This window comes from Loxodonta africana, chromosome 8 (assembly GCF_030014295.1).
Source record: "Loxodonta africana isolate mLoxAfr1 chromosome 8, mLoxAfr1.hap2, whole genome shotgun sequence".
In the NCBI taxonomy this organism is placed as follows: Eukaryota; Metazoa; Chordata; class Mammalia; order Proboscidea; family Elephantidae; genus Loxodonta; species Loxodonta africana.
In genome coordinates this window covers 27380859-27406366 of record NC_087349.1, presented here as the reverse complement: position 1 = coordinate 27406366, position 25508 = coordinate 27380859, and the positions used below count along the sequence as shown (strand labels likewise).

Genomic DNA, 25508 nt, shown 5'->3' with positions numbered 1-25508 from the left:
ATGTTTTGTCATTAAACAGGCATTTATTACAACATGTAATACCATGGCATGAAAATGCTTGAGATACAACCTTATCCCTAGGAGTTAATAACATATTGAAGAGTTATTAGCCTAGATTTACAGTTGGGAAATTGAAGCACATAGACCGTGAGGAATTTGGCAAAATGCCTTTTAAGTTGTTTTTAAACATTCGAGGGCCAGAATCCCTTTCTCATTTTTCTAAGTTCTTTCTACTATTTTATAAGGAATGTGTTAGCAATTCATGGTTGCCCAAGGACTTTAATTTCCAAGACTGGGTTGATGAATAGAGACAATGATTCCAAAAGAAGAGAAAAAAAATATTTTAGATGCTTCAATGTAATATTTTTTTAGTTTAAATAATAGTAGCAATTAACGTTGACAGAGTGTTGACTACACGCCAAGTTTTACAATTGCGAAATTTAACTTCGTTTCTCTGTGCAATATTTTTGTCAAAGCAGTGTCTGTGTTTTTAACAGAAGCAAGTGTTTTCCTTTGATATACAGCCTATCTAACACATTCTAATTACCTACCTCAGGAGTTGTTCTCAAAGTTTGAGAGACCTATCTTGAGGTTTTTAATCTGTTACCCTGAGGATAGGCTGAGGAAAATGGGAGGATGTAGAAAAAATAGCTCTGAAGGTCAGGAATTGTTTCCTAGCAATGGAGAAGGACCAGGCTATTGTGTAGAGCAGGTGCTAATTTTCTACTCTAGCACTTCCTACTTGTCACAGCATTTGAAAAGAAGCCCTGCCTATGAATTCTGTTGATAGATAATGGCCCTTTAGAAATGGCTGAAGTTATGCTTTCTTCCTTGCGATCTCACTGAAATATTTTCAGCTGAAAGCCTAATCAAATTCTTTTTCCCATTAATGAAGAAACCTTTGCAAACATGCCTACCTGGCAATACAGACCTAGGGACCTTTCCTTTTCAGGGTTTGGTGAAGCTCATGTTTCCATTATTCTCAGATTAAATGTCTGTTTGCTGTGCTCTGCTACATAATATTTTCATTGTATGATATATAATGAATAATAGATATTATAAGAAAATAAGAAATGCCCCACAGAAATAGGTTGTTTTGCCGCTTAACCTAGAGCAAAAAAATAAAAAAGGAGACTTTTGTTGTTTGAAGCACTCTGCTTATCTACCAAAGTGTTGGTGATTTTAGGTCACTAAATTATTTATGATGTGGTTCATTTGCTTTGGAAAGGAAACTATTTTAATTGGCAAGACAGCTGGTAGTGACCTATATTCAGATTTATTGAATGCGTGACATTGAAATATTTCTATGTCCTCCCTTCAGCGCTGGAGTTGGAAGAACAGGCACATATATTGTGCTAGACAGCATGCTGCAACAAATTCATCACGAAGGAACTGTCAACATATTTGGCTTCTTAAAACACATTCGTTCACAAAGAAATTACTTGGTGCAGACTGAGGTATGATAAAAGGATACCTTTATTGTGTTGGGAATGTCACTAGAACACTAAAGCTGGAGGAGCCGCAGGTTTTATTGCCAGCCCGCTGGTACCATGGTTAAGTACTTGGCTGCTAACCAAAAAGCCGTTGGTTCGAACCCCCTAGTCGCTCTGCAGGAGAAAGATGTGGCAATCTGCTTCTGTAAAGATTATAGCCTTGGAAACCCTGTGGGGCATACCACTCTGTCCTATAGGGTCTCTGCGAGTCAGAATTGACTTGATGGCAGTGGGACTGGTTTTTGGAATCTGCAAATAAGTCATGGATGGATGGGCCAGTTACATTTTGTCTGTTTCATAACCAAATGGGGAGATCTTTAAAATGACACAGGTCACAGAGAAGACCCCCACCCCACCCCCGCAAAAAAAAAAAAGAGAGAGAGTAAGTGGATCAGTCAACACCTATCCCTACTAGCAAAACACTCAAGTTTTCATACATGTAGTGAATGAAAGGATTAATTTACTTATTTTAAAAACCATGAATTATGCTCAAATTATATCCCCTTATAGACCCATATATGACAGAGGACAGAGTCTGCAAGTCTGTATTTTATTTTCACTCTTTTTAAATAAGAAAATTTAACTGGAAAAGTATGAATGGCCGCTTGAAAGCAATCAGAAGCATATGGCATGGTCCTTCATTATCAGCTTGTCCACCCACAGATGTTTTTATATGCTTTCAGACCAGAGATGAATCTCAAGCATGAGGTCTTTATAATGTGAATGTCTCTATGGTTCTCATTCTTCCTCAATTGGAACTGTGGATAAAACTGAGAGATATTCATTCTGAATCCACGGAGGTGTTTTTAGCCAAGTAATAAATCTTCATTAAATGCATACTCTATATCAAGCTCTGCTTGGTCTTTAGTGGGCTTAAAAACAAAACCTAACAAAACTTCAGGCCATCGAGGAATTGACATTCTAGTTAGATAAGACCAGGGAAGAGCCCCAGACATGAAGCACTAGTTGATTCCAGTTCATGGTAACCCCACGTAGAACTGGCTGTAATCTTTATGAAAGCAGATTGCCAGGCCTTTCTTCTGTGGTGCTGCTTGGTGGGTTCAAACCACAAACCTTTAGATTAGTAGTTGAGTGCAAACCAGTTGCACCACCCAGAAACCTTGACTGTATCTGTAATTGAGCTGAATTACAAGTGACAGACTAAGAAGAGAGTTGGAGTTGGAAGAAGGGGCAGACCCACCAGAAGTATACCAAAACCCACTGCCGTCTAGTCGATTCCAGCTCATAGTGACCCTATAGGACAGAGTAGAACTGCCCGATACAGTTTCCAAGGAGCACCTGGCGGATTCGAACTGCCAACCACTTGGTTAGCAGTCATAGCACTTAACCACTACGCCACCAGAAGTATAGAAGTCAGGAAAACCCTCATGTAGATTGTGGAACTGGGCCCTGGGTTTGAAGGATGGGCTGAGAGAGGAATTTGAAGGATAGGCAGAGAGGACGTTGTGTTGCTTCCTACCTCCCACCCACAAATACCAGTACACAACAAATAAAGAATTGAGGGATGAGAAGAGGTTGTGTTCTCCCTTGACTGCCTTCTCTCCTCCATCTGACTTCCTAGCAGATCCAGTAAGCAAGTCTCTGAGTTTTTCTCTCATTTTGTAAAATCTTTGTTGTCTTACAGTGGAAGGTATGGCTTTTGTACCTAGATAAGTATGAGGAAAACTTAAAGTAATGTTCCTTATTGTCCTTGTTTTGCTAGGAACAGTATGTCTTCATTCACGATGCACTGGTTGAGGCCATACTTAGTAAAGAAACTGAGGTGCCAGACAGCCATATCCACGCCTATGTCAACGCTCTCCTTATTCCTGGACCAACAGGCAAAACAAAGCTAGAGAAGCAATTCAAGGTGAGTTCTCTTGGGGGCCTCTTGGATGTCAACACAGAATTGAATGCTCCTGCATTTTCTCATTTGAGCCTACAAGGCCATGCGCGTGGGTTGAAAGCATTGTTGGCGCAAAGGCTTTGTATTTGAACCATGTTTGCTCTTTGTAATAGGTAACAAAGCCACGGTAGAATAATTTTGAGTAGCAAAAAGTAAAGTTCTCAGAAACCTTAGACTAACTTTTATCAATGCAAACTTGGAAAGGAGGGCATACAGCCTCACAGAATGAACAGGCAGGGCTTACAATATAGACTAGGTAAGTGCTCTTTTTACTTTGAAAAAACACCAGACCACTTACCATGAGTGCTATGGCTCAGACTGTTTGTGCTCTGCTCCTCTTTGGAAAATTCTGTGTCTCACTTGAAACCCCTGAACAAGAGTGGGCCACATCAGAACAATAGCTTCTTCAGCCCTGGTTTCTCCCACTCACCCTGTCACGAGGCAAAGAACTGGAGAGGGGAGTGCATTTTGTTCAATTTCATACCTCCTGCGTCCCTGGCTCTCTGACTTTCAGAAATCAGTGAGCAAAGAATCCAGGTGTTACTGGACCTCAGCCTGGGAGTAGGGGGTTTGCAGAGTTATGGCTTTCCACAGGAATGGAGGTTCTGTTATTTTGTTCCACGTGATTCCTTTCTGGCCTCTCACTTAGGATTCCTGATAAAAACAGGGCCAGTTTTCGAAAAGGATAAATACCTAGGAAAAATATGGAAGATCCTGGAAAACCTGGAGATTGTATTTTTTTCTGCCACAATGTTAGCCACTATGAATCCCCTCTGGCCTTCTTCCTCCCCTTCAGTCACCATCTTTTGTGCTTTTAGAAAAGAAAGAGAAAGATTATGTGGCAAATGCTGAAGTTAGAAGCCTGCCGTCAGGAAGACAAATTGTGTGCTCAGCCAAGCTTATCTGAGTTATAAAGGGATGCTTTAGGGAAAGGAAAAAAAAAGCAGTTGAAGTTCCTGCAACAGCTAATAACATTAAGTTGCTAGGAAAACCTTTCCCTAAATAAAAAAAAAAGAAGAAGAAAATATTACCCATTTCAACAGAATTACTGTTTAAATATGATTTGAAAAACCTGTTGCTATCGAGTCGATTCTGACTCATAGCGACCCTATAGGACAGAGTAGAACTGCGCCACAGGGTTTCCAAAGAGCGGCTGGTGGGTTTGAACTGCCAGCCTTTATTAGCTGCCAAACTCTTAACCACTGTGCCGCCAGGGCTCCAGATATGACTTACTCCCTATATAATTGTATCAAAGAATTGATATGGTTTAAACTAGATATCATAGGATCAAAATGGAAGTATCAGTTACAGTAAAACCTGTGAGAACTGGAACTCAGTGTAATTGCCTTGTTTTTTCTTTCACCTTGTTAACCACTTTTTTATCAGTCATTTTACTGGAAAATACTTGAGTTTTCCTTCTCTGACAGGTTTCCACCTTACACAGGTTCCAGCTGTCACAGGTTTTACTGTAAAATCTAATGATAAAAGAGAGATATTTGACTGTTTCCTGTTAATAAAAAAAGAAATTATGTATATGTATATATTTTTAGTGTCCTATAAAAAAAGCATTCATTTAAGTTTATCCACAGGAAATTTTCCTTGAATTAAACCGCACACCTATTTATTCACATACTTATCGGGCATGTACACGGTGCCTCCTTTTTTTTTTTTTTAGTTTTTTGAGTTTAGACCCAATTCCATGCCTTCAAGTAACCTTCTCTAGGCTGATGACTTCCAGGTCCATTTATCCAGGTGAGATCTCTCTCTTGAACTTCAGGTTCATGTGTCCAACTGCTAACTATATACACCTCTCTTGGGACACCTCCCGAGTACCTCAAAATTAGGTATGTTTGAGGTAATCTCACTATCTTTTCCCTGCCACACCCTGCAAGCATTGTTTTCCTCTTCCTGAATTCTCAGTCTCAGTGAACGATATCATCACTTTCCCAGCCGCCCAAATCAGAAAAGGAGTAGTTATGCTTGTCTCTTTTCTCTCCTCACTGCAGTGTTCAATAAGTCACCAAGTCCTGTGTTTGACTCTGGAAAGATTCTTTATGAAAGATTATAACTGACCAATGAATAGTCAACCCATAAAAGAAAGGGAAGAAGGAGGCATCAGAGTGTAGGAGAATATTTGAGACAGTGAGGGATAATAAATACAGAGGAAAATAATGTTTTGAGGAGGAAAGGGACAGAGGTGGTAAATGCTAAAGACAAATATTAAATATAATGGGGACCAAAGAGACCTTTGGCTTTAGCCATAAAGTCATCTTTGGCCTTTGTAAGAGCAATTTCAGGGAAGTACATTATTGAAGCCAAAACCCAGGGAATGGATGTTAGAAATTAAAGACAATGAGTAGGTAACTCTTTAAAAATTTTTGACTATGAAGAGAATAATAAAGATGGCTGGAGGGAAACTTAGAGTTGAAGGAAAAGAGATTTTTGGTTGGTTTATCTTAGGTTTCTTTGCTTACATTTTAATAAGAGACATATGGGCTTGTTTGAAAACTAATGGGAAGAGACCATAGCGGGGTACGAAGAGGAAATAAATGGAAGGAGCAGAGCTCCTGAGAAGATACAAAGAGGTAGAATTCAGGAACACAGGTACAGGAATTTGTGTTTGAAAAGAGAAAAAATTGAGTGTGGATAGCAGTAAATGTACGGGCTGCAGGGCTGGATGTGGAGGGGGCGCCCTGTGACAGAAGCGAACATGTGCACACGAGCATGTGTGTGTGTGTGTGTGTACACATTCTAAAATAAAGTTTTAAATAGCTGTTGGGAAGAAAAGAAGTCATTTTAAGAAATCTATACCATACTAACCATATTCTTGGTCCCTGAACCTAGAAATTGACAATGAAAAGCTGATCTCATAAAATCCAGATCACGTTTTTTTCCTTATATTTCATTTCTATCCTGTGGTTTACATAATGCTGAATTACCCAGTAGTTAGACTAAGCACAAGCTTAGGGTACCAGCAAAGCAGGAACACCTGTATATTAGAAAAATGTTTTGGAAAGAGTCCAATAAAACATCCAAATAATTATCATGGGGAAAAAAATCAAGATTTTTCTTAGCTTTTACTACACTTATTTAATGTTCTAGAATTTGTTCATTTTTGCATTGCATACGGTCGAGATACCTAAACAATTCAATCTGGCCCTAATTTTATATCCCTAATAATGTGCAATTTACCTCCAAACTGCAGTGTGAGATTTAAGTTGAGGAAATGGAGCATATATGAGCATGTATATCTGTAGAGGAAGCCGTGAGGAAGATCCTCGAAGCCTGAAAGTCAAACTAGAGAGTTCTCTGCTTCTTCTAGCTCCTCTTGTATAGAACATAGAGGTGCCAGGTACTTCGCTAAGACAGGTTTAGTTCAAGGAATTCTTGGAAAACAAGCCAAATAAGTTTTTATTCAGTACCTTGGGTGGGTCATGTGTGTGTTCGCATGTATATGAGTGTGTGTTTGTGTGCATGTGTTTACATGTTTGAGCGACTTAAATGAAATAACTTGTATTTTTCTCTTGACTCCTTTTCTCAGCTCCTGAGCCAATCCAACATTCAGCAGAGTGACTATTCTACAGCACTGAAGCAGTGCAACCGGGAGAAGAACAGAACTTCCTCCATCATCCCTGGTAGGTTACATTGAATCTTGACTAAAACTTCTTTTTCATAATAAAAGCCTTGTAGGCAATTTAACAATGTTTTTTATATCTTGGGACAATGCATTATACTGAGACTTTTCTAGTTATGTCTTGGTGTGCATAATGTAATTGGTAATAATAAGGACTCTTAAACCCTTGAACTCTCTTTTAAAAATGAATAGAAAATTAGGTTAAAGATTAATGGCACTTGACTTGAGAAATGCAGCTATATTTTGCAATTTGGGACTCAGGGGAACAGTGCTATAACGTGGTTGTTGACAGTGAATGTTCTGTGTTTAGTGGAAAGATCAAGGGTTGGCATCTCATCCCTGAGCGGTGAAGGCACAGACTACATCAATGCCTCCTATATCATGGTAAGTCACAGAAGTTATCGGGCAGACTGCCTGTTAGCCAGTGTTACCAGAACCAAAACCAGAGTGGGCTGCCAAGCAGTGACTGTGGTGGGCCTGGGCAGCACAGTTGGTGGACATAAGTCAAACTGGACAAGAGCAGGCCCATAGTCCACAGCAGCAATAAAATAATAGCATTCCTTGATGTTTTTATGTGTTCTGGGATTAGAGAAAGCTCAAGTAAGACAAATGAGTAGGTGCAAGAATCCAAAATCATTATTCAGGACTGATGAGTGGACACAAAACATATACTCACCCATCCAAGAGGCTTCACTCTCATCGGATACACCACCTTCAGCAAAGCCCAGTCTCACCAAAGTTACCACTCTGGTTTGCAACAAAGTCCTACCCCCGCCAACTGAGCTCAGTTAGAGACCTGGAGTTCTAAAAATACAATTCTTCCCTTCTACTGTTTAGATCTTTAATGCAACGGGTGAGTGCTTTAATAGCTGGTATGTAACCATCATTACTATTTCAGATCAGCCCATCACAGAACTTGATTTCAGATGAAATGGCCCTAATTCCCATGCCAAAAGCACTGTTCCATTTATGCCAAAAAAAAAAAAAAAAGCTAATAAATATCCATATAAGAAACAGGAAGGTGTATGGTGGTGGCATCCAAAATATGACCCACACTTCAAATGAGGCCAGGGGGGATAGAAATGGGGTCTGAAAGACCTCACAGTGGAAGGTCATGTTTTTATCAAAAAGTCATATTTTTATTAAGTATCAACTATGAGTCGGAATCGACTCGACAGCACTGGGTTTCTGGGTCAACGTGCAAGTCACAGTTAATCTGATGGCACTAGCTTCCAGGTTTCTGCAGCAAAATATCCAAGGGACCTCGCTGGTTCCTCTCCTGAAGAGCAGCCAGGATGTCTGGACACTGGAACCTGTCAGGAGGTCTGAAATTCAGCAATCTGTCATTGGGACTGACTGACCTAAGGAGATGTGGAAAGCAAGAAATATAAACTCTCATGTAGATTTCCACTTTATCTAGTGTAGGAGACACTTTCCACGAGCCTTTTTTTTTTTTTTTTTTAAGTCTTCCCATACAGGTAACAGCTGTGTAAGCTTGAACACAACACTTGACTTCTTGGGCCTCAGTTTAATCCTCTGTAAAGTGGGACAGTTCCTATCTCATAGCCCTGTTTTGAGGAATGAATGACTTATGGGGAAGAAAACAGCACTGTACCTGGCATAAAGGAGTGCCCAGTAAACAATAGCTATAGTAATCACATTATTAGTTATAGACACATCCGAAACTAACAAGACTACTTTGACTTAAGGTCCATTGATTATAAGTATTTTTTTGAATGCTCAAAGTCATAGCTGGAGCTGAAAAGCTTCTGATCTTCTCTTTGGGTTTGTAGGGTTATTATCAGAGCAATGAGTTCATCATCACCCAGCATCCTCTGCTCCATACCATCAAGGATTTCTGGAGAATGATCTGGGACCATAACGCCCAGCTGGTGGTTATGCTTCCTGATGGTCAAAACATGGTAAGTCCTTTGGGTCACTTTTTGTTCTTTCCTTACACTGAAATTATCAAATCGAAACAGAAACTAGAGCCAGAATTCTAGAATACAAACAAGCAAAGTAATTTTTTTTTCAACTAAGAAATCGATGTCTTTGGAGACATACCTTATCTACTGTTGGACTTAGGTTAGTTACACAATCTCCCAGGTCTAAAATTGTTGAATGACATTTTTAAATGAAAGTAGATTAAAATTAGCTTAAATTTAAGTATTTTGTGACAGTACTAAGAAAATAAGAATTGAAACCATGGATGAAGTCAGTTCGTATGCTTCTATTTACATTTTTTTTTTAAGGATATTTCAAGATTACCTCAATTTAGGGAGGTCCCTAGAAACACAAAAAGACCGATTTGAAATAAAGTGAACTCCTAGTATCAGAAAATCAGTGGTATCTCATTCTCGTTTTTATCTTTGTTTGGAGAAGCCCGAAAGTAAAACAAAATTATTTCAGTTATGCTTTTTATATAAATTTAACCTTCAGATTCATTTCTTATCTATGTTATACTGACCATTCGAAACGAGTCTAGAAATTGCTGAGCCCTTGAAATCACTTCAGTTTTCTGTACTCACTTGTCAGTTTTAGAAGCAACAAATTTCCCATTGTTATCGATAAGCTAAGAAAGCAAAAAGCAAAGCAGTAATCAAGGTTCTTAAGTGTGATATTTTATTCTGCACATCGTTCTAGTTTAAGACACCAGAAGATTTTAATACTAAATTTTGGAATTTGAAGAAAATTTTGAGTTGAGTTTTCTATGACAACCAGTTTTTATTTCACAATCTGACGTATTACGCAAAGGAGCCCTGGTGGAGCAGTGGTTAAAGTGTTTGGCTGCTAACCAAAAGGTTGGTGGTTAGAACCTACCAGCTGCTCCATGGGAGAAAGATGTGGCAGTCTGCTTCCGTAAAGATTTACAGCCTTGGAAACCCACTGGGGCAGTTCTACTCTGTCCTCCCATGGGGTTGCTATGAGTTGGAATTGACTCGACAGCAGTGGGTTTGATTTTGCTTTTTTGGACCTATTAGATGTTTTATTAAATCTAGAATCTTTGGTTCTTAATCTTCCAGGCAGAAGATGAATTTGTTTATTGGCCAAATAAAGATGAGCCTATAAATTGTGAGAGCTTTAAGGTCACTCTGATGGCTGAAGAACATAAATGTCTCTCGAATGAGGAAAAACTTATAATTCAAGATTTTATCTTAGAAGCTACACAGGTATGGCCATTATTTAAATGGCAAACTTTTCATCTTAGTACATGTTAAATATATGCTGATTGAATTATTTTTCCTAGAAATAAAAAGAAGGAATCTGATTTCTTACAAATTAAGATGGATTACCCAAGTTATCAATGTCATCTTATCTGTCACTTTCATTTCCAAAACCTTATAGAATAAGGTTCATCACCACTAAAGTGCACTGTTGGATTTCTGCACACACAGGAGAGAAAAAAGCTTCTCTTGTACTGCACTACAAAACAGTTACTGATAAGCCTTGAGTTGAAAATAAACACCCAAATATTTTCATTAATCCCAATACTCATGTATAAGAAAGCTCTTCTCCTAAGTAAAATGGGAGAAATATTACTTACCCAAACTAACTTACTACGCTTCTCCAATGCACAATGAACTGATAAGTGAAGAAGTACTTTGAAACTGTACAGTACAGTGAACTAGGATTGTTTCACTAAACTCTTAGTTATCTACCAAGACCAATCTGAATTCTTTGTCACTAATTACTTACATAGAGCTACATTAAAATACTAAAGGTTGCTATTAGTAATGAATAACACACAGGAGACTTAGAGTACCTTCTCTGTCAGAAACAGATTAAGTCATATTTTAGATGGTTTAGATGTTTCACTCTACCATACTCTAATTCTGAACCAGTAAACTCTATATTGGAAACCTTGGATGCATAGTGGTTAAGTGCTATGGCTGCTAATCAAATGGTCAGCAGTTCAAATCCACTAAGTGCTCCTTGGAAACTCTATGGGGCAGTTCTACTCTGACCTATAGGGTCACTATGACTATAGGGTCACTATCGACTCGACAGCAACTAGTTTGGTTTGGTTTGATTTTAAACTCTATGTGGATTCGTTGTTCTGTAGAATATTGAAATGACCAAAATATAAAAACTTGATAATGCAAAGAGAGTAATCATGTAAACAATATAGTAACAGAACAGTTTCCTACTTGATTAAAACAAACAAAAATTGAACATGTTGATTCTAGTCCTACAGATGAGCTATGTGGTCTTGGGAGACTTATATTTCCCTGTTTGTAATATGAGGGACAGGAACTGGAAGGTTCCAAGGTCCCTGTGAGCCCTTAATGCTCCATGCTTAATTCCACCTGTGATTGTTCCCTAAACAATTTAGAAACACGCACCAGAGATCTCCAACCTCCTGCCCGGTGTCTTCACTCTGAGCGGTGCAAACTTATCCTTCCCATAGTTGAACTTGAGTGTTGCTGGTGTTTGAAAAGGTCTATGCTGTTTTAGAAACAAATTTTAACACTGGAGATTTCTTTTGGTAACTTTAAATTTAGTATCATGGACATATCTTTGGTACATAATCTCATGGTTTTCTAGCATTGGTATGATACTCCCACAAAGGTTTATTTTTAGAATTGAAAAAGAGATTAACTGAGCTTCTGTTAAGGGTGATAGAAAAATTCGGGAATGGTGGTGGTTGAACGACATGATGAGTGTATCTAATGCCACCGAACAATACATGCGAAGATTGTTGAAAAATAGCAAATGTTTTGTTACCTATATATTTACCACAATAAAAAAAGGAAGAGAGAGATTACATTTTCTTATTCTACAGAATTAATCTGTACATGACAAAGGTGACATCACAGTTATTTCTTCCTTCCATGAAGGGGGATGTGCTTGGAGTACAGCTGCTCACTCACACATACCATCTGGTTTTTCTTACCTTACTGTTATTCCTCATTTTTCTCCAGTTATTGCACTCACGATAGACCCTCAATGACTAGTGTTACCCTTTTAAAAATATTACTTTTGTCTTTCTTCTTCCAGGATGATTATGTACTTGAAGTGAGGCATTTTCAGTGTCCCAAATGGCCAAATCCTGATAGTCCCATTAGTAAAACTTTTGAACTCATAAGCGTTATCAAGGAAGAAGCTGCCAACAGGGATGGGCCCATGATTGTTCACGATGAGTAAGTTCCATACTTTGGCCTTTCACACCTGAGCATTCCCTGGGTGTTGTACCAACCTAATGCTTTGAGTCAACTGAGGTGATTCTCCCTGAGTGATTTATTTTTTTTTTTATGAGCAAGGTTAACACAGAATTTTCTTTTTCACTTTACTTGGAGTGCCTATTGAAGACAGGAGATGAGTGCGTGATCACAAGAATCTGCCCTTGCATTTTATCCTGAGCACACTTGGATGAGTCGGTGTTTTAGCGCTTGATTTTTTATAGGTGCTAACCAGAGAGAAGGGGATCTGGCAGCGCAGTGGTTAAGCACGCGACTGCGAACTAAAGGTCGGTGGTTCAAACCCACCACTGCTCTGTGGGAGAAAGATGTGGCAGTCTGCTTCCATAAAGATGTACAGCCTGGAAACCCTATGGAGAAGTTCTACTCTGTCCTGTAGGGTCAGTATGAGTCGGAATCAACTCAGTGGCAATGGGTTTAGTTTTTTAACCAGAGAGAGGCCCCTGGGTGGAGCAAACCATTTGTGCTGAACTACTAATCCAAAGGTTGGCAGTTGGAACCCACCCTGCAATACCGTGGAAGAAAGGCCTGGCAATCTGCTCCCATAAAGATTACAACCAAAAGAACCCTATAGAGCAGTTCTACTCTGTAACACATGGGGTCACCATGAGACAAAATTGACTTAATGGCAACGAGTTTTATGGGTTTTTAATCAGAGGGACAGTTCTCAGCCATTGACTTCCTGGGATAGGAGTACAATTGATACATTGTTTAATTTATCAGAAACAGGAACATTTATCTGATAGATTTTTCCTGGCTTGTATTGCAAACAAATAAAAATGCCTATACTGAAATTGGAGCCCTGGTGGAACAGTGGTTAAGAGCTACGGCTGCTAATCAAATGGTGGAGCGTTCGAAGCTACCAGCCGCTCCTTGGAAACCCTGTGGAGCTGTTCTACTCTGTTCTATAGGGTTACTATGAGTTATCACGAGTTGAAACCGACTTGACGGCAATGAGTTTGGTTGTTTTTTTTAATACTGAAATTATATATACACATCATATATATAACTTCAATCAGATCATTTTTATTTCTATGCTTCCACAGTACAAAAATAACAAATACATAAGCAAATATTAAACTTCTATAAAGTATCCCATTACTAATATAATGAACATTTGGCAGTATTTGAAATTAAACCATAGTTCTTTGCACAGTGAGAGACAATACTTTAAAATGTTTGGTGGTTTTTACTGTAAAGTCGTCAAAGTTATGTGCTCCATGAGTTCCACGTGTCAGCTATTTGCTGCGTCTGAATGGAGTGTCTATCCCTTCCTTTTGCTACAAGGCACGGAGGAGTGACAGCAGGAACTTTCTCTGCTCTGACAACCCTTATGCACCAACTAGAAAAAGAAAATTCCATGGATGTTTACCAGGTAGCCAAGATGATCAATTTGATGAGGCCAGGAGTCTTTGCCGACATTGTAAGTAATGAAGCACTTTTTTATTGTTAGAACTACATACTGTTTTAGAGAATGCTTTTTTATCTTATCTCAAGAAAGATAACATTGGGTGAAAATGTTAGCATATATTTCCAAGCTGAATTACAAGTTATTCAGTTCACAATCCATAGAACCAGAACAATGAATGTAAGTTTTAATACTGAAAAATATCTTCAGTAGAAGCACCAACTGATCTGATTTTCCCAGTAAATAGTTATTTTCCCAGGGCGCACATTCTGCCTAGCCTCACAGAATACTCACACAGCAGGCCTGAAAGACTTAAGGGTTGGAGCTGTTTACTTTTTTCTCAAGCCAAATTCAATTTCTGACATGAACCATGGGCTAATTCTTGGGTACTTTAAGACTAAGCGGGAAATGTAGAATCAAGGAAGGGACACAGCATTTCTGGAGAGATAAGTCCCAAATCTGATAGTAATTTGGAGAGTTTTATTATTGCAGAAATGCCTGGAAGGACAATAGGGAACTTATGTAGTACAAATGCCCCAAAGGGAAAAGCTTGGGTGGTTGTAGAAACCATAGGCCCCCGTTCGGCTCCTGGTCTGTGTATGTATACTGACCTTATAAAATCCACCTTGAAAACTCCAGCCTGCACCTGATGGCTGGAGGTCAAGGTGACCTTGCACGCATGCACTTCAGAGGAGCCCCCATTAAAGTCTCATTTGGGCCAGGTGAGTTGGATCAGGCTGGTCCTGTGTGAAATGGCTTTCTGGAGGAGGAACTTTAACTCAGGTTTCATGAATGCGGTTAATGATGCGCACGTTCATACGTGGCCCTAACGATTGTCTTCTGCTATGATGCTAGTCACTGGCTCCTGTTCTCTGAAACTGCCCGCCTCCCTCCCTTGAGGTGGCATCTGTGATAGAAAACCTGTTTCCTTCTGCTACGTGCCTCTACTGTGAGACCACAGCAGGGCACGTGCTCACCTTTGCTCAGAGCACAGCATAGGACCAGTCAGCCTGGTAGAGTGTGAAGAACTCCTGGTGAACTGTGGATCTCATGCAAGGCCTGCATTCTGCATGGGTCACTGAGTTGGCAGCAGAGTCCTTTCTGGGGCATCTCCCTAAATCGACAGCCCCAGCGGGATTCATAATCACTAGAGAAAGGAGAATGAGGAACTGACTTATGAGTGGCTCACAGGTTCCTAGTGCCAAAAGGTTTTCACACAAGGTGACAAACAGAACCACGTCACATCACCTTCTGATTCCACAAAGTAAATGTATAAGAACAAGATTCCTTATTTGCAAGGAGCCCAGCTGGCACAACTGTTAAGTGCTTAGCTGCTAACAGAAAGGTTGGTGGTTCAAACCCACCCAGCAGCTCCACAGGAGAAAGACCTGCTTCTGTAATGATTATAGCCAAGATAACCGTATGGGGCAGTTCTACTCTGTCACACGGATTGCTATGAGTTGAAATCAACTCAACAGCAGCTGACAACAATCTGATTGCAAATGTATGTGAAGCCAAAATTTCTAGGCCAATGAATGTTGGCTAATTGAGAAGCTGCTTTAAATTAGTCAGACACATTAATACAGAATGTAACAGAGCCCTTAACACGGCTGCCTTCAGTGCCCTTCCATGAGCAGTGCGGACATGTGTCTACAAATATTCCTCCTTTTGACATCCGTGTGTCGTCACTAAACTTCCAGTTTATAACCTCCTGTTCTCTGTTCTCTAGGAGCAGTATCAGTTTCTCTACAGAGCCATCCTCAGCCTTGTGAGCACAAGGCAGGAAGAGAATCCGTCCATCTCTCTGGACAGTAATGGCACAGCGTTGCCAGATGGAAATATTGCTGAGAGCTTAGAGTCTTTAGTTTAATCCAGAAAGGGGTGGGAGGAGCCCACGTCTGAACCTAATTTTCCTCTTTTGGAATTAGACAGGAAAATCAGTCCATTCTTCTATTATCTGTTTACTTGCTAGCACCTGACAGTAACTTTCATGACATAGGATTCTGCTGCCAAATTTACATCGCTAACAATGTGTGCCTTTTTGCAAGACTTCTTGTAATTCACTTATGTTTGAACTAAAATTATTGAATTTTACAGTATTTCTAAGAATGGAATTGTGGTTTTTTTTTTCTGTATTGATTTTAACAGAAAATTTCAGTTTATAGATGTTAGGAATTCCCAACTACAGAAAACATGTTTGTTTTTAGTGTCAAATTTTTAGATATATTTGTAGCAATCATCAGGTTTGCTAGAAATATAACTTTTAATATAGTAGACTATAAATATAACACTGTTCTCTATGATATTCAGTATTTCACAACTACAGTATTCACCTAAAGTAGAAATAATCTGATACTTACTGTAAATACAGCTCTAGTGTCTCCATGGACCAAATTTATATTTATAATTGTAGATTTTTATATTTTACTACTGAGTCGATTTTCTAGTTCTGTGTAATTGTTTAGTTTAATGATATAGTGCAGTATCTGGTCTTACACTATTGTATCATGTTACCTAAGTGATTAACTCCGTTTAAGCATGCAATTTTAACTTTTGTGGAAAATAGAAATACATTGATTTTGAAAGATGTTTTTATGAGAATAACACCTCACCCAACATTGTTTAAATGATTTTTATCCAAGACATTGCAAAAATAAATATAAATATTGCCATCAATTTGTATTTGTTTATGGCATGTTGTACTGGGGTGTGTGTAGCTGCAAACTCTAGATATGAGTCCACTGGGTGATGGAAGCTGAAAAAAGGCCAATGGAATGGAATAGTGTATGGTGCTGTGGTTCTCTAACTGTGCATTGAGGCACACAGGGCACCTATGGAAATGATAAATTTTTGAGGGAAATACAACACCACCTGCCGATGCTGCACAAACTACTATTATTAAATTATTTCAGCCTGTCTCAGTTTTCTAGGCTGCTGTAACACAAATACCACAAGTGGGTGGCTTTAAAGAACAGAAATTTATTTTCTCACAGTTCTGGAGTCTAAAAGTCCAAATCAGGATCTCAGCCACGTTGATTCCTGCCTTTTCTGTAGCTGCAGGTGTTCCTTGGTTCCTTGATATTCTTTGGCTTGTAAACGATCTTCACATAGTGTCTGTCTTCCTCTGTGTGCGCCTCTGTGTCTGTTCCGGCCTTTTTGTAACTCAGAAGTGATTATGTTTAGGATCCATCCTACACTGGTAAAAAAAAAATGACCTCGTTAATGTAACAATATAAAACCCTCTTTCCAAACAAGGTTACATCCACAAGTACAAGGACCAGGAATTCAACATGCATTTTGGGGAGACACATTCCATAACAAGACCTAACTACTTAGTAAATAGAACCATTAGGAATTTCTTTTAGCTTCAAACTCATTGCCATTGAATTGATTCCAACTCAGAGAGACCCTAGAGGACAGAGTAGAACTGCCGTGTTGGGTTTCCAAGGAACAGCAGATGAATTAGAACTGCCAACCTTTTGGTTAGTAGCCAAGTTCTTAAACACTGCACCACCAGGGCTGTGGTTCTTTTGGCTTAGGAGAGAATAAAAATGGTACTGAGAAACTAAGGCCACCATGAACCAAGAAAGGTTAGGGACCTTTGGTTTAGAATCAAGCCATGAGTTAGAAGCAGGCAGATTTGCCAATCGGGGACACCAACAAAAGCAAAGGTCAAGCTAAGCATGGGGTTGGAAGCCAGGTGGATTGACAAGGACCAAACCAAAACCAAATCCATTGCCGTTGAGTGGATTCTGACTCATAGCGACCCTAAAGGACAGAGTAGAACTGCCCCCATAGGGTTTCCAAGGAGCACCTGGTGGATTTGAGCTGCCGACCTTTCGGTTAGCAGCCGCAGCTCTTAACCACTACGCCACCAGGGTTTCCTGACAAGGACCAGGGTGATTTAAATTCTAGAGTGCTTACGTTATGGCAAATTGTCAGGAAATACAGCTGTGTAGTTCAATCTGTATGCTGAGCAAATAATCTAAGAAGCAGGACTACACGAAGAGGAATGCAGCACTGGAACTGGAGGAAGATTCATTAACAACCTGCAATATGCAGATGACACAGTCTTGGTTTTGGAAAGCAAAGAAGACTTGAAGCACTACTGATGAAGATCAAAGACTACAGCCTTCAATATGGATTACACCTCAACATAAAGAAAACAAAAATACAACTGGACCAATAAACAACATCGTGATAAACGGAGAAAAGATTGAAGTTGTCAAGGATTTCATTTTCCTTGGATCCACAATCAAGGCCCATGGAAGCAGCAGTCAAGAAATCAATGTGTTGCCTTGGGCAAATCTGCTGCAAAAGACCTCTTTAAAGTATTGAAAAGCAAAGATGTCACTTTGAGAACTAAGGTCCACCTGACCATGGTATTTTCAATCTCATATACATTTGAAAGCTGAACAATGAATAAGGAAAACCAAAGAAGAATTGATGCCTTTGAATTATAGCGGTGGCAAAGAATATTGAATATACCATGGACTGCCAGAAGAATGAATAAATCTGTCTTGGAAGCAGTACAGCCAGAATTCTCCTCAGAAGCGAAGATGGCAAGACTTCATCTCACATACTTTGGACATGTTATTGGGAGGGACCGGTCCCTGGAGAAGGACATCATGCTTGGTAGAGTAGAGGGTCAGTGAAAAAGAAGCAGACCCTCAGCTAGATAGACTGACACCATGGCTGCTACAATGGTCTCAAGCATAGCAACGATTGTGAGGATGGCACAGGACGAGGCAGTGTTTCGTTCTGTTGTACATAGGGTTGCTGTGAATTAGAACCGACTCAACAGTACCTAACAACAACAACAAAAGCTGTGTAGAGCTGAAGTACAGAAAAACCAAGGCAAACCATGGTAACAAGCAGGACTTTGATACGTGAAGCAGCACTCTGCCTCTGCCAGGAGCATTTTATAACATGGCCTGAGGAGGAGGGCACTGATCCCCACGAGTGCTCAGTTCAGGGTCCAGAGTAGGAGAGCAGGAGAATTTTTTTTACACCAGTGGTTCTAAAAGTGTGGTCTCCAGACCAGTAACATCAGCAAAACTGGGAAACTTGTTAGAAATGCAAATCCTGGTTTCCCATATAAACGAATAATTTCTTTTATAAGGATCAGCACAAAACTGGTTCCTATGAGGTAGAGGTTAAAGATGTCCCGAATGTCCAACTTTCCCAAGCTGCTATACCGCTCCATCATCTCTAATATCAACTACTCCCTCTTCCCTCCTACTCTCCCTCATGTCTTTGGGTTCCCTAATTCACTGCAATGTCTCACAGAATTCACAAACCGTATAAAGGAAACAGCTCACCCAGTTGTGGAGGCTGGCAGGTCCCAAATTCATGGGTCAGGTGTAGGCTTCTTCTTGTCCCTCAATCTCTGCCCAAAGGCATTCACCTTTCTCGCTCTGTGGGCCAGAAAGCCTGCTGCACCATCTCCTGCTGGTCTCTCCTGTCGGTCTCTCCTACCTTGGTGGTGGTGGGCTCTTTCCCATCTGTAGGGTGGCTCATTTCAAGTCCAGCAGGATGGCAAAACTGACCCTTCCTCTTGATGAGCCACAATTACCCTATCACACAGTCCCATGCAGTCACCTGGGTGGGAATGAGAGTTACAAGACCATGGCTAGAAAAAAAAATAATAATTATTAATTAATTTATTTATTTAAAGGGCCATGCAAAAAGTAATCCATTACACTGCACCATCTAAGACTTGGAATACAGAAACTCAGGAAGCAGGTGTAGCAATCTACTGCATGCTACCACTTGAGAACCACTGCTCTATAGGAGGAGTCCCTGGGTGATGCAAACAGTTAATGTGCTTGGCTCCTATCCAAAAGGTTGGAAGTTTGAATCCACTCAAAGGTACCTTTGAAGAAAGGCCTGGCAATCTACTGAAAAATCAACCGTTGAAAGCCCTGTGGAGCACAGTTCTACTCTGATATATGTGGGGTTGCCATGAGTCCGAGTTGACTCAATGGCAACCAGTTTTTGTTTTTGATTTTTTTTTTTAATTGGCTCTATAGAAACACTTCAGAGCCCTGGTGGCACAGTGGTTAAGAGCTCAGGCTACAAAGCAAAAGGTCAGCAGTTCAAATCCACCAGCAGCTCCTTGGAAACTCTTTGGGGCAGTTCTACTCTGTCCTGTAGGGTCACTGTCAGAATCAACGGAATTTTTTTTTTTTTTTTTTAGTATATAAACACTTCAGGGAGCCTCCACTGTCCTCAAGCAGTATCAGGAGATTTTCACCAAATCCTTAAAACAGATCTAAAATTAATTAACTTTCCTTTTTAAAAAAAAGCTTTCCTTTTAAAGCCGCAGTCATGAAGAGATATGAAGTAGGGGAAAGAGAAAAATAAAGTCTAAGAGTAGAGTGTCACGTATCCCAAAAGGTTGGTAAGCACTGCTCTACAGGCTACAAAATGAATTAATGTGCTTCCCACCCTCTCAGTGAGAAAGGCTAAAATGTTCATTTTTAATTCCTTGTTCGCTTTTCTAACGTCAGCTCCTAGTCCTCTTATTTTGTGCCTTCAACGCCCACAGTGTGTAATCACAACCTGATCTCAACCAGTACTACATGTCACCTTAATTATTTTGTCTATTTTCTCCTTAGCCTTCGTCCTAGGAACAAACAGCCTTTGAGGGATACAGAATTTATTTTTTTTTTTTTCCGCTTTATGGACATTATTAGGGAGGTGCCTTGCTGAATCTTTTCCAAGAAAAATTATGCAAGTAACATGTATGCTAATTAAGCATTTTCCAGACAATTCTAATAACTATATCCTGCAACAAATGAAAAAAAGAATTCCTGTCAGATATAGTGACCTTTCCTAGTCTCTTGACCCTTAATTCTGAGACAATGATCAATTCTGAGAGAAATGAGGATAAATGAAGTCAGATGAATAAGTCAAATAAGTTTTTCCCAATTATTTCCATTCATTACCAAAATTTTATTCACTGATTTATTATAGCCCCAGCTTTTATCCACCCATTCTTTGATTTTATAATTGTTGGCTTATTGTGAAGGTAATTTGTGTTGTTTTTTATATCATTACATAGCATTTTTTATTACACATAATTTATAAACCTATCATTGTCAAGGCTATGTAATATGCCATCTAGTACAGTGGTTCCCCTCAAGGAACATTCGGCAATGTCTGGAGGCGCTTTTTATTGTCACACTGTGGGGGAGAGGGGTGTGGAGCTGGCGACGCAATTGGTACCTAGCGGCGGGTAGAGGAAGGGATGCTAGGAAACATCCTACAAGGCACAGGACAGACCCCCCAGAACAAGGAATTGTCCAATCCAAAATGACACTAGCACCTAGGTAGAGAAACCCTGCTCTAATACATGTACCAAAGATTATTTTCCTCCTGTTTGCTCTTTCGGCTATTTTCAAATTCTTCCTATTACCAATATTTCTTTATATAAAAATATATTAGGATTATTTCTTTAGGATATTCCTGTCACTTTAGGGTCAGAGTGTATGAACATCTTTACGTCTCTTAGTACTCTTGTTTTCCAAGAGTTGTACTGCTTACACTTTCGCTGGCTGAGGCGTTAGTCCTATCGTTCGCCTCGTGGGTTCAAGCCACTGCTTCAATATCACCTCCTCAGAGCAGCGTTCTCCACCAGCCTGTTGGAAGTAACATCCCGTCCTCTCAAGGAGGATATTCAAAATATTTAACACTAGCCATCAGAAGGGACATCACGTGGCGCCCTGAGCTGTGTTTATTATCCGCAGAGTGATCACCCCATCCCCCAGTCCCTCTCTGTGTCCTTTTCCTGCTTCATTTTTCTCCATAGCACATTTTGTTTCTTGACATTGTATTTTATATTTATGTGTTTGTTGTCTGTCTCCTCCATTAGTATGTAAGCTCCATGAGGACAGGAATTTTGACTCTTTTGTTAACCTCTGTAATCCCAACCCCTAGAACAGTACGTGACACATTGAAGGTGCACAACAAACCTGGGTTGAAAAATGGATGAGCAAACGAACGGAACTTCACACTCGGCTGTAATGCTCCTCAATATGTAATACATTACCTATTTTGACAAAGGTATATCTATTCTGTTAATTTTTTTATGAAATAAATACATGCTTTTATTATTATAAACTACAATTGATTATCATCTTCTCACTCCTGATTGCATAATATTCTGGTACAGTAGAGGTTGCCTCCTCATTAGCACAATAGATGCATTAAAGTAGGTGGTGTTAAATGTTAAGGCATAAAGTTGGGTACCCTCGACCAGTTTTAAGGAACTGGATATCCTTGGTGTTATAGTTAGTAAGTTGTTTGTTTTCTTTTTTTTAAAAGATAATCTTTATTTTAAAAAATAAAACAAGATTTGGAAGTGGGAGTAAGAGAAACTGTGGTTGTGAAATTGAAACTTCTCGTTACATACACAACATAACTTCTAATCAGTGTGATGCACTCTAAGTAGGCCACAAGAGACACAGATTAACCTTTGAGAAACTTCCCAAATATGCTAATTTAGAATACTTTTCTCTGCAATTTTGGACTTGCCATTTGCCACATCTCTCAGATTCCTATTACCTGGCTTTAGTCCTAGAGGAGTTGTTTCACTTCTGAATTAGCCACACAGGGAGATGAATTAGAAGCAAGGATGGTGAGACTTTGTTTATCTCACATATTCTGGACACATTATCAGAAGGGACCAATCCCAGGAGAAGGACATCATGCTTGGTAAAGTGGATGGTCAGCGAAAGAGAAAGACCCTCAATGAGATGGACTGACACAGTAGCTGCAATAATGGGCTCGAACATAGCAATGACTAGAAGGATGGCACGGGACTACGCAGTGTCTCCTTCTGTTGTACTTAGGGTCGCTATGAGTTGGAATTGACTGGATGGCATCTAACAACAACAACAATTCTTATCCTGTCACTAACTCATTTGATGAAACTGTGTACTGAAAACTATAAACTATCAGCATTAAGGTTCTTAATGAAAAATATTTAAATAGCAAAGTCTCTTATATAACTTCTACTTCAAGTAAGTGTTTTAATAGACTCAGGAAGTTAAAGCTGCATCTCCTGGGCTTTTTAGAGACTAAGTGCAAACCATTCCACTTGTTGTCTGTGTACTGTATCCTGTTCTAAGCTCAGGGAGATAAATAAGATTCAGAGATGGCCTAAGAGAAAATAAAATGGCGAGAAAATAAGGAGGAAATATTGGTAAAGTTGATGAGGAAGATTGATAACTGTTGTCATTACTGTGTATTCACAGAATCTACCTCTGAGAAGGGACACATCAGGGAGGCAATTCTGGAGGCAGGGAGGTCAGGTGAGAAGCTGTTGCAGTGATCCACATAAAAGATGACAGTGGCCTGAACCAGGCTAGCTGGATGTAGGTAGAGAGACATGAATGGACTGGAGGGGCTTAATGGAGAAGAAAAAGAAATGCTGATTTGTTTAATATGGAAATGAGATGAAAGAAAGCATCAAGGTTAGTGCTACTATAACAAATACCTCAGGTGGATGACTTTAATAAGCAGAAATTTATTCTCTCACAGTTTAGGAGTCTAGACGTCCGAATTCAGGGCACTAGCACCAGGGGAAGGCCTTTTCTCTCCGTTGGCTTTGGGCAAAGTCCTTGTCATCAATCTTCCCCTGGTCTAGGAGCTTCTCAGCACAGGGACCCCAGGTCCAAAGGACAAGCCCCACTCCTGGCTCTTTGTGCTTGGTGGTATAAGGTCCCTCTCCTCTGCTTGCTTCTGTCTTTATATCTCAAAAGAGATTGACTCAACATACATTCTACTCCCGTAGATTGTCTCGCCTCATTAACATAACAGCCTCTAATCCTGCCTCATTAACTTCATAGAGATTAGGATTTACAACACATAGGGTAATTACATCAGATCACAAAATGAAGGACAATCACACAATACTGGGAATCATGGCCCAGCAAAATTGACACACATTTTGGGGGGACACAATTCAATCCATAACAAAGATTATAACCAGAGCAACGAGGAGGATAAAACTAGTTGCTGTCAAGTTGATCCCAATTCATGACGACCCCTTGTGCATCAGAGTAGAACCGTGCTCCATAAAGGTTTCAATGGCTTTTTTTTTTTTTTTTTTTTCAGAAGTAGACCCCCATGCCTTTCTTCTGAGGCACCTCTGTGTGAACACAAACCTCAACTTTTCAGGTGGTAGCCAAGCACGTTAACCATTTATTCTACCAAGGGACTCCACTAGGAGGATCATAGGGTTGCCATTTCCTGAGATGGGCAATCAGATGGAAAAACTGGTTTGGGGGAAAATGCATATAGTGGCCCTACTGAAAGACACTGATTTATACTATAAACTCTTAAACCCACATTGAGTCTACGAAGTCTGGGAGATATCCAAACAGAGATGTCCAGCACGTAGTTGAATACATAGCCTGAAGCTCGGGTGAGAATACCTGGGGTTCACTAGAGAAATAGACAATAAGCAAAGCCATGTGGTAAGATGCATGCACCCAGACAGCATACATAAAGAAAAATAGAAGCCTGGAATAAACTCTGAACATCGACATTTAATGTGTGGACAGATGAATACGAAGCTGCAAAGAACCATCCTCATTAAGCATCTTACTTATTGGGACATTTGCACAAGTTCAGACGATGTTAAATATCAAAATTCGTAGTCCAAGCACTAGATTGGACCACTGTTCAGGCCAAAACACTTAATTTTTTTACATTATTAAAGCATTTTACCATTTCATGTCTTTGTGAGTTGCTATTCCCTCATTTTTTCTCTTGGTCTTCCAGCTTCTTTCCTCCATGAATTTCTGTTCAACTTCCACCTCCTTTTAAGCATTTCTCTCAATTTCAGGAAAAGAAATCTCCTTTCATCAATAGTTTACTAATAAACCAGACATTTTTTTCTTTATTGGGGTTATCAGGTTTCTGTTCAAGCGTGGGGGCTTGTTTTACCCTGTGCCAACTTCCCCAAGAACCTGGCTCCGAACTCAAATTATTGGAGCCAAGTGCTGGGCTACTGTTTTAGTTCTGCATGGCAACAGCCCAGAATCAGCTTCAATCAAATGAAGACAAGAGGAATATCAATTCGGCTTCATCAGGCGCACAGGCTGGGAGTGGGATTCCCAGGGTTTATGAATTAGTTATCTAGTGATGTGTCATGCATTGTCAACCAACATAAAACTGGAAGACTCTAGAAGACTTCTATTTTACTACACCAACAACTTAAACAGACAGGGCGTGACCTCTTAACCTAAAAAATTAAAACTCTTTTAGTAGTTCCTGCTAATAAATGAACATTAAGAATGAGTATTAGGACAATAACAAAATTGGAAAAGGGAAGTTATGAGATTAGCTGCCACTGACTAACAGATATTGCTTCAGAAAAGCCAGCTTTTGCACTGGAAGCCAGCTGTGTAAAACGTAGTTTCACTTCCAAAAAATCAAGAGATGTAAGTCATTAGAAAGCTAGTGTCGTTACCTGTGACTCATGGTGACCCTGTGTGCACAGCGTAGAACTGTGCTCTACAGGGTTTTCAAGGTTATGGATTGATCTGCCTCCGAGGTGCCTCTGGGTGGGTTCGAATCGCCAACCTTTCAGCTAGTAGTTGAGTGCTTAACCATTTGCACCACCCCGGGACTCAAGAAAGCTGATGCTATACAATGCATAAGAGTAAGACCAGCTAATTTGTATGGCTCTGCAAATTGTGCACTATACTTAAGTGGAAGGTAATCACATCATACACATGGAAGATTTGTATATTTACTAAGATAATTTTCCATCGAAGGGTAGTAATAAATTTTGTTTTTGTTTTGGCCTAATAAATTATATATTGGGGACAATTTCTTAATTAGTACAAGTGTCCCT

At 39.7% G+C, this 25508-nt stretch overlaps 1 protein-coding gene across 1 annotated transcript in view; it reads left to right on the top strand.

The window, feature by feature from the left end:
* The window catches only part of PTPRZ1 (protein tyrosine phosphatase receptor type Z1), a 168174-nt gene extending 152411 nt beyond the window's left edge, over positions 1-15763 (top strand). The window contains exons 22-30 of the mRNA XM_023544662.2: positions 1322-1457; positions 3217-3363; positions 6941-7034; positions 7344-7417; positions 8827-8955; positions 10057-10203; positions 12032-12174; positions 13519-13654; positions 15369-15763. Coding sequence (XP_023400430.2) covers positions 1322-1457; positions 3217-3363; positions 6941-7034; positions 7344-7417; positions 8827-8955; positions 10057-10203; positions 12032-12174; positions 13519-13654; positions 15369-15509 — 1147 coding nt within the window. The 3' untranslated portion in view covers positions 15510-15763. The remainder of the gene's footprint in view (positions 1-1321; positions 1458-3216; positions 3364-6940; positions 7035-7343; positions 7418-8826; positions 8956-10056; positions 10204-12031; positions 12175-13518; positions 13655-15368) is intronic.
* The last annotated feature ends 9745 nt before the right edge of the window (positions 15764-25508 follow it).